The sequence below is a fragment of the Scyliorhinus torazame genome, chromosome 16 (genome assembly GCF_047496885.1).
Source record: "Scyliorhinus torazame isolate Kashiwa2021f chromosome 16, sScyTor2.1, whole genome shotgun sequence".
Lineage (NCBI taxonomy): Eukaryota > Metazoa > Chordata > Chondrichthyes > Carcharhiniformes > Scyliorhinidae > Scyliorhinus > Scyliorhinus torazame.
Window position 1 is genome coordinate 190040804 of NC_092722.1, and position 19054 is coordinate 190059857.

Here is a 19054-nt window from a genome sequence, read left to right on the forward strand (position 1 = left end):
ATATATAGAATAACAGATACCCGGGAGTGAGTTACAGACTGGAATCTAATCGAGGGGTTCAGGGGGATTATATATAGAATAACAGATACCCGGGAGTGAGCTACAGACTGGAATCTAATCGAGGGGTTTGGGGGGTTTATATATAGAATAACAGATACCCGGGAGTGAGTTACAGACTGGAATCTAATCAAGGGGTTTGGGTGGTTTATATATAGAATAACAGATACCCGGGAGTGAGTTACAGACTGGGATCTAATCGAGGGGTTCTGGGTGGTTTATATATAGAATAACAGATATCCAGGAGTGAGTTACAGACTGGAATCTAATCGCGGAGTTTGGGTGGTTTATATATAGAATAACAGATACCCGGGAGTGAGTTACAGACTGGAATCTAATCGAGGGGTTCAGGGTGATTTCTATATAGAATAACAGATACCCGGGAGTGAGTTACAGACTGGAATCTAATCGAGGGGTTCAGGGTGGTTTATATATAGAATAACAGATAACCGGGAGTGAGTTACAGACTGGAATCTAATCGAGGGGTTCAGGGTGGTTTATATATAGCATAACAGATACCCAAGAATGAGTTACAGACTGGAATCTAATCTAGGGGTTCGGAGTGGTTTATATATAGAATAACAGATACCCGGGAGTGAGTTACAGGCTAGAATCTAATTGAGGGGTTTGGGATGGTTTATATATAGAATAACAGATACCCGGGAGTGAGTTACAGGCTGAAATCTAATCGAGGGGTTTGGGTGGTTTTTATATAGAATAACAGATACCCGGGAGTGAGTTACAGACCGGAATCTAATCGAGGGGTTCAGGGGGTTTATATATAGAATAACAGATACGCGGGAGTGAGTTACAGACTGGAATCTAATTGAGGGGTTTTGTTGGTTTATATATAGAATAACAGATACGCGGGAGTGAGTTACAGACTGGAATCTAATCGAGAGGTTCAGGGTGGTTTATATATAGAATAACAGATACCCAGGGGTGAGTTACAGACTGGAATCTAATCGAGGGGTTTGGGGGGTTTATATATAGAATACAAATAGAAGATTGAGTTACAGACTGGAATCTAATCGAGGGGTTTGGGGGGTTTATATATAGAATAACAAATAGAAGGTTGAGTTACAGACTGGAATTTAATCAAGGGGTTTAGGTGGTTTATATTTGGAATAACAACTAGATATCCAGGAATGAATTACAGACGAGAGTATAATTGAGGGGTTTAGATTATATAGAATACCAGACACCTGGAAGTGAGTTAAACAGAGACTGAAATCTAACCAAGGGGTCTGTGTAATATACGACAATTAGCAAGCCTAAATTGTTTTTCTGCCTTGGAATGCAATGTTGGATTTCTGCCCTGAAATCGCTCCAACTCATTACGCCAACTAATTCCTTTTCGTTTCATTGCGTGTTTCCAAAGTCCAGGGTTTATAGTTGTTTGTTGTTTAATGGAGAGAGTCAGCGTCAGTTCGGGGGCGGTACAATCCAAGTCACTGATGCATGGCGACGTTGCCATTAGCTGATTGCGGCATCTTTCGTCGGAAAGGACAGCCAATTACTGGAAAAAAAAACGGGGTCAACAAAATTAGCATGAGGTTGCATGCAGGCAGGGAGCAAAAGGCCACTTCCACAACTGGTAGGAGTTGGACTATAAACAGAGAACATTGTCCTTTGAGCTTTGCAAGTCAACAGTCACTGCCACCCTCACGTTTCACGTCATATCCACATATTTTATCAACATCAGCACTGAAGAATTTAGGAGCTTTTACTGCTGACCGTTTCCTGGTTCAGCATTCTCATTGCACAAATCAACAGATGCAGTCAATAAGACATTAGCAGGGTTGGTAGAACATTACCGGCTCAACGTTAAGCAACACAGTTGTACAATTACTTTATGGGACCTTCATGAGTGAAGCAACGTGAAGGCAGTACAAACTGCAAAGAGACATCGATTCTTATCAGCAATCGATACTTTGTTCCCCGTTGTTTATTCCTGCATATGGACGATGGACAGCCCATTATTCACAGACAGTGCCAGACAGGTTCCAAAGCATCCTTAGAGGCGAGAAGGATTTGAGGAGATTTGCGAGCGGGGGTTTTGAGAGAGAGAAACTTTCCATTGGTAGGATCCATTGAGTACTTTCAAAGTCCCTGCTGGAGCAAGGGGGGGCAGAACACCCCCTCATTAGAATAGTCACCTGGAATGTCAGGGAACTGAACAGGCCAGTGAAAAGATCCAGAGTCTTCACCCATCTAAAAAATCTGAGAGCCAACATAGTCTTCCTTTGTTGCTAACTTTTGGTTGGTTCAATTGGCTCTGTTTTATAACCTTTGCTCTCGAGTCGCCAGGTATCTTTGTGATACCACCACGAGGTTCAAGTTCAAGTAATGATCAATAACTCAACACACCAGTTAGTAAGATTCAAATCAAAGCACATTTATTATACACAGTAAATCGCTACTCATGCATAAATTCTACTTCTAAGTTACTTCTACAACTAACAGGCCTTTACTTAGCTTCGGACTGGCCCACCAGGTCAGGGGAACAAATGGCCTTTCGTTCGGGTTCTGAAACTGCGGGATTCAAAGCCGGTATGGACTGGTAGCTAGGAGCACCTATCTCGTAGCGAGCGTCGACTTGAGACTTACTTCAGTGATGCGGCAGCTTGGACACTTCACTCTCAAGGGTTGGTTCGCGTTGCTGAGTGACCCGGTCAAGAAGAACAATTTGAACTTGGGGGCTTAACTTTATAGTCCCCAGGGGCTTCCCGCCTTTCGGGGCGGACCCTGTACCGGGTTCTAGGTGATTGGACTTTGTTCCAATCGCTTGGTTCGATTTCTTCAATACTGGAGCGGTTCCCTGATCGATGGGCGGTCTTGAGGTGTCCGTTAACCTCTTTTGTGTTGGCTCTTGCTGGCGCCGAGGAGTCTGGCTTAGCTTTCTTTATCCCAAATGTTGCGATTGTTCCCGGGGATCGCTCATTAGTATGTAGATGGCTGCTACATTATTATGCAGCTGGCTGCTTGTATCGATGCTGTCTGGGCTTTTGCAGCGTTCAATACACAGTAAACTTGCACCTGCTGGTTTCTGCCTGTGTTGGCTGAATTTCCCTTCAGCCTTTGCTGTTCTCCATTTTACGTCGGGAGTTGGCCAACCCAGGTGGCTACACCTTCAAGTGACACACCCAAGGGAGAAGGACCGACTGAAGATAAGGAAGAGCTTGATAGGACAGATCTACCAAGTGTCCTTCGGTACGAGGGCGAGGGGGGTGGCCATACTGTTTAGCAAAGGGGCGTTCTTCACAGTGACAGACCCGGGGGGGTGGTAAGTAATGGTTAACCGTGTCCTGGAATGCTTCCCCGGTGTTGCTTGTAAATATAAATACCCCTAACTGGGACGACGCGGACTCCATTAAAAAAACCATGGTGGAGATCCCCGACCTAGACTCCCACCAACTCATTATGGGCGGAGATGTGAGGTTGGAGATGGGTTGGGCCCAGCGCCCTCCCATGGAGGCTGGACACCAGCCTCCTCAGCAACAGGGCGTCTGCGAAGGAATGTCAATAGCCTTTGGTGGGTATGGAACGTGCAACCAGAATGGAGGTGTCTCACCCTCCACATTCTGGGAGGCATGAAGGCAGTGCTTCCTTGATGTGCACTCTGACAAAGGAAGGTTCAGACTTGGAGATAGCTTCAACACGTTTATTGAACTATTAACAATTCTCCTACTTGGATTCGACGCTACTGTCAATCCTGCTGTAGCTACTCGGACTGACGAACCAGTCTGCTACAATCCACGTGGTGGGTATGATGTTCAATCAACCCTGTGTCTGTACTCACTGAGTGTCTCCACTGGAAAGAGACTGAGCATGTGTGATGTGTCCTTTTATATGGGTTGGTGTAATGCCCTCCTGTGGTAGTGTCACCTCCGTGTGTATCATGAATGCCCTTGGTCGACTTCCGGTTGCGGTGATGCACTGCTAAGCCGCACGTTTCGGCAGCTCCCGTTCTAACGGAATTTTGGGCTCTTATCGGGAGCCCCAACGGAATTTATTTCCGACCTAACCCAGTGTGGGGTGACGAAGGAAGGAGTCGCCCCGGGTGTGTATGGAAAGGAGCGGCGGTAGTGGCCAGATTGTGAAGGATCCTTTGGAGCAGCGGCAGAGAAGAGAAGGGAGAAACAAGATGGCGGCCGAGGGAGCCCAGGTGGTATGGGGCCCGGACCAGCAGGAGTTTCTCCGACGATGTGTGGAGGAGCTTAAGAAAGAGGTGCTGGCACCGATGCTACTGGCAATCGAGGGACTGAAGGAAACACAAAAGGTCCAGGCGATGGAGCTCCGTGGAGTGAAGGCAAAGGCAGCCGAGAATGAAGATGAGATACAGGGCCTGGTGGTAAAAACGGAGACACACGAGGCACTACACAAGAGGTGCATAGAAAGGCTGGAAGCCCTGGAGAACAGCTCGAGGAGGAAAAACCTACGGACTCTAGGGGCGAAATTCTCCGGAAACGGCGCGATGTCCGCCGACTGGCCCCCAAAACGGCGCAAATCAGACGGGCATCGCGCCGCCCCAAAGGTGCGGAATGCTCCGCATCTTTGGGGGCCGAGCCCCAACCTTAAGGGGCTAGGGCGGCGCCGGATGAATTTCCGCCCCGCGAGCTGGCGGAAAAGGCCTTTGGTGCCCCGCCAGCTGGCGCAGAAATGACATCTCCGGGCGGCGCATGCGCAGTGGAGGGAGTCTCTTCCGCCTCCGACATGGTGGAGACCGTGGCGGAGGCGGAAGGGAAAGAGTGCCCCCACGGCACAGGCCCGCCCGCGGATCGGTGGGCTACAATCGCGGGCCAGGCCACCGTGGGGGCGCCCCCCGGGGCCCCGGAGCCCGCCCGCGCCGCCTTGTCCCGCCGGCAAGGTAGGTGATTTAATTTACGCCGGCGGGACAGGCATTTTAGCAGCGGGACTTCGGCCCATCCGGGCAGGAGAATCGAGCAGGGGGGCCCGCCAACCGGCGCGGCGCGATTCCCGCCCCCGCCGAATCTCTGGTGCCGGAGACTTCGGCAACCGGCGGGGGCAGGATTCACGCCAGCCCCCGGCGATTCTCCGACCCGGCGGGGGGTCGGAGAATTTCGCCCCAGGTCTCCCCGAAGGAGCAGAGGGAGCTGATGTTGGGGCTTATGTGAGCGCGATGCTCCACACACTAATGGGAGCTGAGGCCCCAACGGGCCCCCTGGAAGTGGAGGGAGTATACCGGGTCCTCATGAGAAGACCAAAGGCAGGGGAAACACCAAGAGCAATAGTGGTGAAGTTCCATCGCTACACGGACAGAGAGATGGTCCTGAGCTGGGCCAAGAAGGCACGGAGTAGCAAATGGGAGAATACGGTGATACGTGTGTATCAGGACTGGAGTGCGGAGGTGGCGAGAAGGAGGGCGAGATTTAACCGGGCCAAGGCGGTGCTCCATAGGAAGAAAATAAAATTTGGGATGCTGCAGCCGGCGCGATTGTGGGTCACGCATCAGGGCAAGCACTGCTACTTCGAGACGGCGGATGAGGCATGGACATTCATCCAAGAAGAGAAACTGGACTAGATTTGAGAGTTTGATGTTTGGAGAGAAGCAGCGAGGTGGTGGTACAGGAATGTAAAGTGGGGAAAGGGGAGGGCAATTGTACAGCAATGTTGGACGGGGAATTTCTCTCCCCCCGATGGGGGGGACACGAAGAAATGTGGGCGCCGGTGGAAAAAGGGATAGGGAAGGGGAATGGGGGAACTGCGCCATAGGGGGCGGGGCCGAAGGAAAGCGCGGGTATTTTCCCGCGCTATGGAAATTATAGCGGGAAAACGGGCGCAGGAAGGAAGGGAGCCCCACACGCAGGGAGGTCAAAGAGTGAACGGGGGAAGCCAAGGTCAGCCAGAGTTAGCTGACTTCCGGAAGCAATATGGGGGGAGTAACCAAGCTAGAGGGGGATCTGGGGGGCCGGGGGGGGGTGGGGGGGGGGGGGGGGATTAACTGGGTTACTGCTGCTGAGTGCAAGGGGGAGCTGGTAAGAGATGAGGTGATCGGGGCGGGAAGGCGCTGCCTGGGGGACGGACGGGTGCGCGGGACCTGGACGGGGAGATGGCCTAAAAAAGGGGATGGCTAGTCGACGAGGGGGGGGGGGGTGAATGGCCCCCCAATCCGGCTGATCACGTGGAATGTGAGAGGCTTAAATGGGCCGATTAAGAGGGCACGGGTGTTTGCGCACTTAAAGAGACTGAAGGCGGACGTAGTCATGCTCCAGGAGACGCATCTGAAGGTGGCGGATCAGGTTAGATTAAGAAAAGGATGGGTGGGACAGGTGTTCCACTCAGGGTTGGACGCGAAAAACAGAGGGGTGGCAATATTGGTGGGGAAACGTGTATCATTCGAGGCTAAGAATATAGTGGTGGATAGTGGGGCAGATATGTGATGGCGAGTGGCAGACTGCAGGGAGAGGCGGTTGTGCTGGTGAATGTATATGCCCTGAACTGGGATGACGCGGGATTCATGAAGCGAATGCTGGGACGTATCACGGACCTGGAGGTGGGAAGCTTGGTAATGGGGGGGGATTTTAACACAGTGCTGGGTCCAGGGCTAGACCGGTCTAGATCCAGGGCCGGGAGAAGGCCGGCAGTGGCCAAGGTGCTTAAGGGATTTATGGAACAAATGGGGGGAGTGGATCCGTGGAGATTCGCCAGGCCGATGGCTAAAGAGTTCTCTTTCTTCTCCCACGTCCATAAGGTATACTCCCGGATAGACTTTTTCATTTTGGGAAGGGCACTGATCCCGAAAGTGGCAGGAACGGAGTACTCGGCCATAGTCGTTTCAGACCACGCCCCGCATTGGGTGGATTTGGAACTAGGAGAGGAAAGGGAGCAGCGCCCACTCTGGCGACTAGATTTGGGACTACTGGCGGATGAGGGGGTCTGCGGAAGGGTGAGGGGGTGTATTGAGCGATACCTGGAGGTCAACGACGATGGGGAGGTTCAGGTGGGGGTAGTGTGGGAAGCGCTGAAGGCGGTGGTTAGAGGAGAGCTGATCTCCATCAGAGCCCACAAGGGGAAACAAGAGGGCAAAGAAAGAGAGAGATTAGTGGGGGAAATTTTGAGGGTGGATAAAAAATATGCGGAGGCCCCAGACGAAGGGCTATATAGAGAAAGACGAAGACTACAGACGGAGTTTGATCTGCTGACCACGGGAAAGGCAGAGGCACACTGGAGGAAGGCACAGGGGATGCAGTACGAGTATGGGGAAAAGGCGAGCCGGCAGTTGGCCCACCAACTTCGGAAGAGGATAGCGGCGAGAGAGATTGGGGAGTTAGGGACGAAACGGGAAATATGGAGCAGAGAGCAGGGAAAGTGAACGAGGTGTTCAAGTCCTTTTATGAGAGGCTATATAAGTCCCAACCCCCGGGGGGAAAAGAAGGAATGTTACGCTTTCTGGACCAGCTAAGGTTCCCGAAGGTGAAGGGGCAGGAGGTGGCAGGTCTGGGGGCGCCAATCGAGGTGGATGAGGTGATTAAAGGACTGGGGAACATGCAGGCAGGGAAGGCCCCGGGACCAGACGGGTTTCCGGTGGAATTCTACAGGAAGTATGTGGATTTGTTGGCCCCGCTCTTGGCGAGAACCTTTAACGAGGCTAAGGAAAGGGGGATGCTACCCCCGACAATGTCGGAGGCGATGATATCGCTAATCCTGAAACGAGATAAAGATCCGCTGCAATGCGGGTCATACAGGCCTATCTCACTCCTAAATGTAGATGCCAAACTGCTGGCAAAAGTGATGGCAACAAGGATAGAGGATTGCGTCCCAGGGGTGGTGCATGACGACCAGGCAGGGTTTGTAAAGGGGAGACAACTGAATGTTAATGTCCGAAGGTTGCTGGGGGTGATGATGACGCCCCCACCAGAGGGGGAGGCAGAGATAGTGGCGGCGATGGATGCAGAGAAGGCATTCGATAGGGTGGAGTGGGACTATCTGTGGGAGGTGCTGAAGAGGTTTGGGTTCGGTGAGGGGTTTATTAGATGAGTCAGACTCTTATATGGGGCCCCGGTGGCAAGCGTAGTCTCAAACCGGCAAAGATCGGGGTATTTTCGGCTACATAGGGGTACAAGACAAGGGTGTCCCTGTCCCCGTTACTGTTCGCGTTGGCAATTGAACCACTGGCCATAGCGCTGAGGGATTCTAAGAAGTGTAGGGGGGGTGCTTAGAGGGGGAGAGGAGCACCGAGTGTCGCTCTACGCAGATGATCTACTGCTATACGTTGCGGACCCGGTAGAGGGGATGCCAGAAGTAATGCAGATACTTAGGGAGTTTGGAGAGTTCTCGGGATACAAACTAAATATGGGGAAGAGCGAGCTTTTTGTAATGCACCCCGGGGAACAGGGAAGGGGGATAGATGCTCTGCCGCTGAGGAGAGTGGAAAGGAACTTCCGATACCTGGAGATCCAGGTGGCCAGGAACTGGAGAACTCTGCATAGACTTAACCTGACGCGACTGGTGGAGCAGATGGAGGCGGACTTTAAAAGGTGGGACATGGTGCCACTATCGCTGGCGGGCAGAGTGCAGGCAGTTAAAATGGTGGTCCTCCCGAGGTTTCTTTTTGTGTTTCAGTGCCTCCCCATTCTGATCACAAAGGCCTTTTTTTAAAAAATAGACAGAAGCATTACGAGCTTTGTGTGGGCAGGAAAGACCCCGAGAGTAAAGAGGGGGTTCCTGCTGCGCAGTAGGGACAGGGGGGGACTGGCGCTGCCGAGTTTGAGCGACTACTACTGGGCCGCCAATGTGTCGATGGTCTGTAAGTGGATGAGGGAGGAAGAGGGAGCAGCGTGCAAGAAGCTGGAGATGGCGTCCTGTAAGGGAACGAACCTAAAAGCGCTGGTGATGGCGCTGCCGTTCTCCCCGAAAAGGTACACCACAAACCCAGTGGTGGTGGCAACCTTGAGGATCTGGGGGCAGTGGAGGCGACACAGGGGAGTGACGGGTGCCTCGGTGTGGTCCCCGATAAGGAATAACCACAGGTTTGTCCCAGGGAGGATGGATGGGGGGTTCCAGAGTTGGCAACGAGCAGGAATTAGGAAGCTGAGGGACCTGTTTATAGACGGGACGTTTGCAAGTCTGGGAGCACTAGAAGAAAAATATAAGTTGCCCCCGGGGAACGCCTTCTGATATATGCAAGTGAGGGCATTTGCGAGGCAACAGGTGAGGGGATTTCCACAGCTCCCAATGCAGGGGATCCAAGATAGAGTGATTTCTGGGGTATGGGTCGGAGAGGGCAAAGTGTCTGAAATATACCGGGAGATGAGGGACGAGGGGGAGGCGATGATAGAGGAGCTGAAGGGAAAATGGGAAGAAGAGCTGGGGGAAGAGATTGAGGAGGGGCTATGGGCTGATGCCCTAAGTAGGGTAAATTCCTCGTCCTCGTGTGCCAGGCTTAGCCTGATTCAATTTAAGGTTCTACACAAGGCGCATATACGGGAGCAAGACTGAGCAGGTTTTTCGGGGTGGAGGACAGGTGTGGGAGGTGCTCGGGAAGCTCGGCGAACCACACACACATGTTCTGGTCGTGTCCGGCACTGCATGAGTTCTGGAGGGGTGTGGCAAGGGTAATTTCAAAGGTGGTGAAGGTCCGGGTCGAGCCAGGCTGGGGGTTAGCTATATTTGGGGTTGCGGAAGAGCCGGGAGTGCAGGAGGCGAAAGAGGCCGATGTTTTGGCCTTTGCGCCCCTAGTAGCCCGGCGTAGGATTCTACTCATGTGGAAGGAAGCGAAACCCCCCAGGCGTGGAGGCCTGGATAAACGACATGGCAGGGTTCATAAGATTGGAACTAATAGGATTTGCGTTGAGAGGATCGGCTCAGGGGTTCTCCAGGCGGTGGCAACCGTTCCTTGACTATCTCGCGGAACGATAATGAAAAGATAGAAATGACAGCAGCAGCAACCCAGGGGGGAGGGTGGGGGGGGGGGGGGGGGGGGGGAGAGCACTATTTTGTGTTTTTGCTGTTTGTTTGTTTTTCTTTTCTTTTGTTTTCTTTTTTAGTTGTTGTTGTTAGTTCACTATATTATTGAAATAATGTTATTTACCAGTTAATGTATAATCCCTTGTTGAGTAGTAAAAACGGAAAAAATTTTGTTTGAAAAATTTTAATAAAATATATATATATTTTTTAATGAATGCCCTTGGTCGTGTCCTATCTTACTGACCTATTGGTTGACTGTCTGTGTGTCATGTCTCTGGTGCTCCCTCTAGTGTCTAGCTAGGTGTAGTGTATGTACATTAACCCTTTGTGTACTTACAGTGATGTATATCACCACAGCGGTGATAAGGGGGAAATAATAGCCTCCTGGGCATTCAGGGGCAGGAAAGAGAGGGCAGTTCGGCACCAGCTGATCGACTCCATATTGGATGTGGATCGGCGGTACACCACAGACCCGTCCATGGAATTACTGGCGGAGAGGAAAAGCTACAAATGGAAATTTGCCTGCCCTCCTCTAACGGACTCAAAACATTGACTCGGATTCTCTCTCCACAGATGCTGCCAGGCCTGCTGGGTTTTTCTGATTTTATTTCGGATTGCCAGTATCTGCAGTATTTTGCTTTTATCCCAGCTCCACTCCCTTGCTTTTTTCCCCAGAGCGTCACAGATTTCTCCTTTCTAAGTTTATCAGTTCTTTTTTCAAAGCCATTATTGAATCAGCTTCCACCACCCTTTCAGGCAGTGCGTCCCACTTAATAACAACTCTCTGTATTAAAAAAACTCAGTCCGTATTCATAGGGCTCAAAGTTTTGCGTCTCCTCGTTCTTTTCCCCACTCTTTTTCTGTTGCTTTGTCCCTCAGTCTCCTGTCTCCTCCTCTCTTTCCCTTTTCTTTCGTCTCCTTTCTTTTGTCTATGCTTCTCCCTCCTTTCCTGCTACCCTTCTGTTCTTTCTTGCTCCCTCCCCTCTCTATCTCTTATCTGTCTCTTCCTTACCCCACTCGCTATCTTCCTCTTTCTGGCAACAGAGTCCATGTGGCAGATGAAGTAATTGCAGCCGGCAGCACGGTGGCACTGCGGTTAGCGCTGCTGCCTCACAGCACCAGGGACCCGGGTTCAATTCCGACCTCGGGTGACTGTCTGTGTGGAGTTTGCACCTTCTCCCCGTGTGTGCGTGGGTTTCCTCCGGGTGCTCCGGTTTCCCCCCACAGTCCAAAGATGTGCAGGTTAGGTGGATTGGCCATGATAAATGCTCCTAGGTGGGTTAATGGGGATAGGTTGGGGGATTCGGACTAAGTAGGGAGCTCTTTCAGAGTACCAGTGGAGACTCGATGTGCCGAATAGCCTCCTTCTGCACTGTAGGGATTCTATGATTGTACCTTTGTCTCCTTTCATTTAACTTTAGATACAGCTGAACGATGGGTCCACATCGCTTGGAAGGCAGGCGGATGGACAATTTGAGCGGCAAGGAAAGGAGATTAAAGTGTCGTTGAAAGCCACCATTGAGGGGGCGTTGAGCCCGATGTGGGAGAAACAGGGCAAGGCTGCCAAGGCTGTGAAGGAGCAAGCGGGGACGCTGACGGGCGTGGAGGAGGCCTTGTTGAGATATGATGATCAGCTTGCCTCATTGGAAGTAGAAATGCTGCTCACGGTGGAGAGGAATAAGGACCTGAAGGTTAAAGTTGAAGAGCTGGCGAACAGGTCATGGCGCCTGAATCTCAGAGTGGTGGGTCTGCCGGAGGGAGTGGAGGGCCCGAGGCCAAACGAGTAGTTAGCAGAGAGGCTCTCTCAAGTGGTGGGGGAGGAGGAATTGTTGGCTCCTCCAGGATTGGACAAGGCTCACCGCGCACTGCGGTAGAAGCCACGGCTCTGGGTCACTGTCCGTGTGGAGTTTCCGCATTCTTCCCGTGTCTGCGCGGGTCTCACCCCCACAACCCAAAGATGTGCAGGGGAGGTGGATCGGCCACGCTAATTGCCCCTTAATTGGGGGGAAAGAAAAGAATTGGGCACTTTAATTTAAAAAAAGGAAGCCATTTCCGAATGAGCCAGTGGATTGATATGGTGATTGGAGGGGAAAAGGAGCATGGTCCAATATGCCGGGATTTTGCCGAGGGAATAGGGAGGATGGGCTAGGGGGATGGTGTTGTTGGTCTTTTGTGGTTGTTTTAGACGGGTCCCGCGAGGGGGGGGGGGCACACCTTGATAACACTGAGGGGTAGGCTAGTGAACAGGTGTGGAGTGGGGGGGCTGCCTGTTTGCTGAGTCAGTTTGGCAAGGCTCGATGAGTCTTGAATGTTTGTTTGGGAAGGGGGTAGATGGGATGGACGGCAGTCTGTCAGCATGGTGGTGGGCGGGAGGGGGGGGGTGGCGAGTTAACAGTGACCAGGGGATTTTCTTTGTTACACCTGTTGGGTGGGGCAGTGGCCATCTTAGGTGGGCCTGGCTTAGGAACTGGTGATGAAGGTACGACGCATCACGGTGGTAATGGCTGGCTCGAGGGTGAGGGGGGGGGGGGGTGAGAGGCCCCTGACAAGGCTAGTCACCCGGAACATGCGAGGCCTGGGGGGGGACCTGAAAAAGGGATAGAGGTTTTTTTTTTTGCATTTAAAGCGTTCGTGAGGTTACATGGTGACCCGTTTACAGATACGGGACCAGACTAGGCTCCGGAATGAGTGACCCATGGCCGGGATCGAACCTGGGACCTCGTCACCGTGAGGCGGCAGGTCTAACCCCACTGCGCCATCGCGCTGCCCTTTGTGTAAGGATTTTGAGGGCCGAACAGGAATATGTAGAGCCTGACGATGGTGGGATGGTCTCCCCCTCGACTTTGTGGGAGGCACTAAAGGCGGTGATCAGAGGAGAGATCATAGCGTGCAAGGCACAGGTGGATGGGGGGGGATGAGGGAAGGGAGACAGAAATTGGTGGATGAGATTCTGGGGGTGGATCGTAGATATGCGAGGGACCCGACCCCAGAACTCTTGGCGTGCAGCAAAAAACTGCGAATGCAGTTCGGCCTGCTGTCCATGGACGGGCAGTGTGTCAACTGAGGCGGGTGAAAGGGGCGGTGTTAGAGTATGGGGAGAAGGCCAGTCATCTCTTGGCTCACCAAATAAGGTAGCAGGAGGCGGCCAAGGAGATTGTTGAGGCTCGGGATTCAGAGGGTAGGCTGGTCTCTGCCTCGGAGAAGGTGAATGGAGTGTTTCGGGCCTTTTATCATAGAATTTACAGTGCAGAAGGAGGCCATTTGGCCCATCGAGTCTGCACCGGCTCTTGGAAAGAGCATCCTACCCAAGGTCAACACCTCCACCCTATCCCCATAACCCAGTAACCCCACCCAACACTAAGGTCAATTTTGGACACTAAGGGCAATTTATCATGGCCGATCCACCTAACCTGCACATCTTTGGACTGTGGGAGGAAACCGGAGCACCCGGAGGAAACCCACGCACACACGGGGAGGACGTGCAGACTCCCGCACAGACAGTGACCCGAGCCGGAATCGAACCTGGGACCCTGGAGCTGTGAAGCAATTGTGCTGACCACAATGCTACCGTGCTGCCCCGTGCTTTTACGAGAAGCCTTTACAAGATCGGAGCCACTGGAGGATGGATGGGTGCTTGGCGGAGGTCTTGGGGAGTTTGGAGTTTCCCATGGTGGGCGAGGAATTGCGGGAGGATCTGGAGACACCGCTAGACCTGGAGGAGATTCAGATAGCGTTTACGCACATGCAGGAAGGGAACGCACCGGGGCCGGATGGGATATCGGTGGAATTTTATAAGAAGCTTGCGGATCAGTTGGGTCTTTGTCACTGGGCATGTTCAGGGGCTCTTTGGTATGGGGCTCCCTCCCGGAGATGCTGAGTCAGGCATCCATCTCAGTGCCTGGAACTCGCTGCCGGAGGAGGTGGTGGAAGCAGGGACGATAGTGACCTTTAAGGGGCACCTTGACAAATACATGAATAGGATGGGAATAGAGGGATATGGACCCCGGAAGTGTGGAAGATTTTATTTTAGACGGGCAGCATGGTCGGCACAGGCTTGGAGGGCCGAAGGGCCTGTTCCTGTGCTGTACTTTTCTTTGTTCTTTGTTCTTGCTCCTGAAAAAGGAGAAGGACCCCACAGAATGTGGGTCGTATCGCCCGATCTCACTGCTAAATGTAGTTGCCAAGTTATTGGCCAAGGTTTTCACATTAAGACTGGAGTATTGCCTTCTGGAGATAGTGGGGGAAGACCAGACAAGGTTTGTGAAGGAAGGGAAACTGTTGTCCAATGTGAGGCAGTTGTTGGATGTGGTGCTTACCCCTGTGGCCAGGCCAGAACCAGAGATAATTGTGTCATTGGACGTGGAGAAGGCGTTCGACCAGGTTGTGTGGGGTACTGGAGAAGTTTGGGATTGGTCCTGGGTTTCTGTCGTGGGCATGGCTGTTGTATGGGGCCCTGTTTGCTAGTGTTTGTATCTACACCATGAGCTTGGGTGTTTCGGGGGACGAGACTGGGGCGTTCAATGTCTCCCCAATCGTTTGCGCTGGCGATTGAGCTGTTGGCCATTGCTTTGAGGACCTTGAATATGTGGAATGGGATTTTGTGGGGGGGGGGGGGGGGGGGGGGGGGGCTTGCGGTGCAGCAAAGGGTTCAATTATATACAGATGTACATGAGGGAGCCAGGGTCATCTATGAGGAATATTATGGGTATTTTGCACAGCTTCGGGGCCTTCTCAGGTTACAGGTTGAACATAGGGAAGAGCGAATATTTTGTAGTCGATGCGGCAGGAGAGGGGCCAGATTGGGGGTTTGCCGTTTCCATCAGCAGGGACTAGTTTTTGATACTTTGGGGTCCAAGTGGCTGGCGATTGGGCAAGGCTCCGGAGGTTGAACTGTACGAGCTTAGCTACAGAGGTGGGACAGTCTTCCACTACCTTTGGCAGGCCGGGCCCAATCGATTAAGATCAACAACCTGCCAAGATGTTTGTTTTTATTTCAGTGTCTCCTGGTGTCTGGTGTTCCCGCCGAAGTCTTTATTCCAAAGGGTCGAGCGGCTTATTTCCGCCTTTATTTGGGAGGGTAAATTGGGGGAGCCCTCAAAGCAGGCTCCCATTTGTGCCAACCACCTATTTGAGCCAGCATGGCTGGATGCCATATCTGAAACATGGAAGGAGGAAGGGCTGGAGAGACTGAGTGATTTATTCGTGGAAGGGCGGTTTGCCAGCCTGGAGGAATTGAAGGTGAAATTTGGTATGTCAGGCTCGGATGTGTTCAGGTACCTTCAGGTACGGAGCTTTGTTAAGAGGATATTCTCGGATTTTCCCCGACGGTGCCGCCATCATTCTTATTGGAGCGGATTCTCTCCTGTTTGGGGTGGGAAGAGGACAGCACATTCGGCATGTATGAACGGATTGTAGGGGAAGTGCTGAGTTCGGTGGAAGGGTAAGGGCTCAATGGGTGGAGGATTTGGGGCCAATACAGGGGGAAGAGTTATGGGGTGAGGCGTCATTGTGTGCAAGTCTGGGCCTGATACAGCTCAAGGTAACGTTTCGAGCTCACCTCACTAAGGCTAGGATGAGTCATTTTTTTTTCAGGGGGTGGAGATTAGGTGAGAGTGTTATTCGAGAGGGCCCGAGCGCCACAAACGCATGTTCTGGTCCTGTTCCAAGCTGGTGGAGTTTTGGTGGTCATTTCTTATCAGCATGTCGGCTGGCTGGAGCCTTGTCCTTCGGTGGCTATTTTTGGAGTTTCTGATGTGCCGGAGCTGCAAACGGGTGTGGGGGCAGATGTCCTTGCCTTCGCCTCGTTGGTGGCGCAGATGCCGGTCCTGCTGGGCTGGGGGCTAGCAACACCTCCGAGTGCTTCGGCATGGTTAGAGAACTTGATGGAATTTTTGCACCTTGGAAAGGTCAAATACACCGTGAGGGGGTTGATTGAAGGGTTCTACTGGAGATGGCGGCCATTTATATGATGTTTTCAGAGAATCGAACACTGTTAGCTGTTCAGGGGGGGGAAGGTGCGAATATGTGGGTTTTTTTTGCTTTACACGTGGGCTGTCCCAGCATTTATTGCCCACCATTAAGCGTCAACCACATTGCTGTGGGTCTGGAGTCACGTGTAGGCCAGGCCGGGTCGGTTTTCCTTCCCCAAAGCACATTAGTTAACCAGATGGGTGTTCTTACGACAATGGTTTCATCATTAGACTTCTAATTCCAGATTCTTATTGAATTCAAATTTCACCATCTGCAGTGGGGGGATTCGAACCTGGGACCCCAGAGCATTACTCTGCATCTCGGTTTACTAGTCCAGTGACAACACCACTCTGCCACCACCTCCCCTGTGGGGAGGGGAGGTCTTGTTCATTCGGCTGAAGGGTTGTTTTGGGGGTTCTGGTTAAGGGTTATAGTTTGTATTTTTTGTAATTTTGCATAACATGTTAAAACTTGTTGTACGTTCCTTCCAACTGATTCCCTCATCCCTGGAACTATGTTGCTGAATCTCCTTTGCACCCTCTCAAAGACTCTCATATCCTTCCCAAAGTGTGGTGACCAGAACCGGATGGAATACTATAGTTGTGACCTAATCACAGCTTTGTAAAGGTTCAGCACAACTTCCTTGCTTGTCTTCAATACCTCTTTATAGCATAGAATTTGCAGTGCAGAAGGAGGCCATTCGCCCATCGAGTCTGCACCGGCTCTTGGAAAGAGCACCCTACCCAAGGTCAACCCCTCCACCCTATCCCCATAACCCAGTAACCCCACCCAACACTAAGGGCAATTTTGGCCGGAATCGAACCTGGGACTCTGGAGCTGAGAAGCAATTGTGCTATCCACAATGCTACCGTGCTGCCCCCAAATTGTTAAATTCATCACACTCCACATCTCAATTTAATCTTTTTCTATTCAATTTATGGAATGTGGGCGTCACTGGTTAGGCCAGCATTTATTATCCATCCCTAGTTGCCCTTCAGAAGGTGGTGGTGAGCTGCCTTCTTGAACCGCTGCAATCCCTGAGGTGTAGGCACACCCACTGTGCTGTTAGGGAGGGAGTTCCAGGATTTTGACCCAGCGACAATGAAGGAACAGCGATATATTCCCAAGTCAGGTTGGTGAGTGATTTGGAGGGGAACCTCCAGGTGGTGGGGTTCCCAGGTATCTGCTGCATTCGCCCTTCTCGATGGTAGTGGTCGTGGGTTTAGAAGGTGCTACCCATATACTATATCCTCAAAATGATAAATGATAAGATTTACCCATTGGATTGCATTGGATTTGTTTATTGTCACGTGTACCGAGGTACAGTGAAAAGTAGTGTTCTGCGTACAGTACAGACAGATCATTCCGTACATGAAAAGAAAATACAAAGGGCTTGTGGTGATATACATCACTGTAAGTACACAAAGGGTTAATGTGCATATACTACACCTAGCTAGACACTAGAGGGAACGCCAGAGACATGACACACAGGCAGTCAACCAATAGGTCAGTAAGATAGGACACGACCAATGGGCAATGAGTACAGACACAGGGTTGATTACCACGTGGATTGCAGCAGACTGGTTCGTCAGTCTGAGTAGCTATAGCAGGATTGACAGTAGCGTCGAATCCAAGTAGGAGAATTGTTAATAGTTTAATAAATATGTTAAAGCTATCTCCAAGTCTGAACCTTCCTTTGTCAGAGTGCACATCAAGGAAGCAGCTTATGCTACGTCAAGAGCATAACAAAACAGGGCTAACATAAAATACACAATGTAAATATAGAGACACAGGTATCGGGTGAAGCATACAGGAGTGTAGTACTACTCAGTAGAGAAGATGTGTGAAGAGATCAGATTGGATTGGATTTTGTTATTGTCACGTGGACCGAGGTACAGTGAAAAGTATTTTTCTGCGAGCAGCTCAACAGATCATTAAATACATGGGAAGAAAAGGGAATAAAAGAAAATACATAATAGGGCAACACAACGTATACAATGTAACTACATAAGCACTGGCATCGGGAGAAGCATACAGGGTGTAGTGTTAATGAGGTCAGTCCATAAGAGGGTCATTTAGGAGTCTGGTGACAGTGGGGAAGAAGCTGTTTTTGAGTCTGTTCGTGCGTGTTCTCAGACTTCTGTATCTCCTGCCCGATGGAAGAAGTTGGAAGAGTGAGTAAGCCGGGTGGGAGGGAGCTTTGATTATGCTGCCCGCTTTCTCCAGGCAGCGGGAGGTGTAGATGGAGTCAATGGATGGGAGGCAGGTTCGTGTGATAGACTGGGCAGTGTTCATGACTCTCTGAAGTTTCTTGCGGTCCTGGGCCGAGCAATTGCCATCCCAGGCTGTGATGCAGCCCGATAGGATGCTTTCTATGGTGAGTCCATAAGAGGGTTGTTTAAGAGTCTGGTAATAGCGGGAAATAAGCTGTTTTTGAATCTGTTAGTGCGTGTTTTCAGACTTTCGTATCTCCTGCCTGATGGAAGAAGTTGCAAGAGTGAGTAAGCCGGGTGGGAGGGGCCTTCGATTATGCTGCCTGCTTTCCCAAGGCAGCGGGAAGTGTAGATGGAGTCAATGGATGGGAGGCGGGTTCGCGTGATGGCTGTGTTCATGACTCTCTGTAGTTTCTTCCGGTATTGGGCCGTGCAGTTGCCATACCAGGCTGTGATGCTGTCAGTCTGTGGTGCATCTGTAAAAATTGGTAAGAGTCAATGTGGATATGCTGTATTTCCTTAGTTTCTTGAGAAAGTATAGGCGCAGATGTGCTTTCAGGATTGTAGCGTCGTCGTGGGTGGACCAGGATAGATTGTTGGTGATGTGCACAGCAAGGAATTTGAAGCTGTCAACCATCTCCACTTTCATTATTCATTTTATTATTATTCATTTTATCCAATTTTATTATTCATTTCGACCAACGGAAAAATTAGTTGATTTCACTTTAAATTATGTATTCAAGATAGAGCTGTGAGTAAACCCCAGCTGAACAGTTCAATAACTTTGCCTTATCAATCAAAGTAATCAATGAGAAATGAACAGAAGCTGCCAGTTCCTTGGATTGTGCCCCGCACAAAGATGGACGCCTCCTCCGGCTGGCAGT

General features: G+C 51.2%; 1 protein-coding gene across 1 annotated transcript in view; it reads right to left on the bottom strand.

Moving 5' to 3' along the window:
- Positions 1–1206: 1206 nt before the first annotated feature.
- The window catches only part of hoga1 (4-hydroxy-2-oxoglutarate aldolase 1), a 77920-nt gene continuing 60072 nt past the window's right edge, over positions 1207–19054 (bottom strand). The window contains exon 7 of the mRNA XM_072479650.1: positions 1207–1576. Within this exon, the coding sequence (XP_072335751.1) occupies positions 1574–1576 (3 nt within the window). The 3' untranslated portion in view covers positions 1207–1573. The remainder of the gene's footprint in view (positions 1577–19054) is intronic.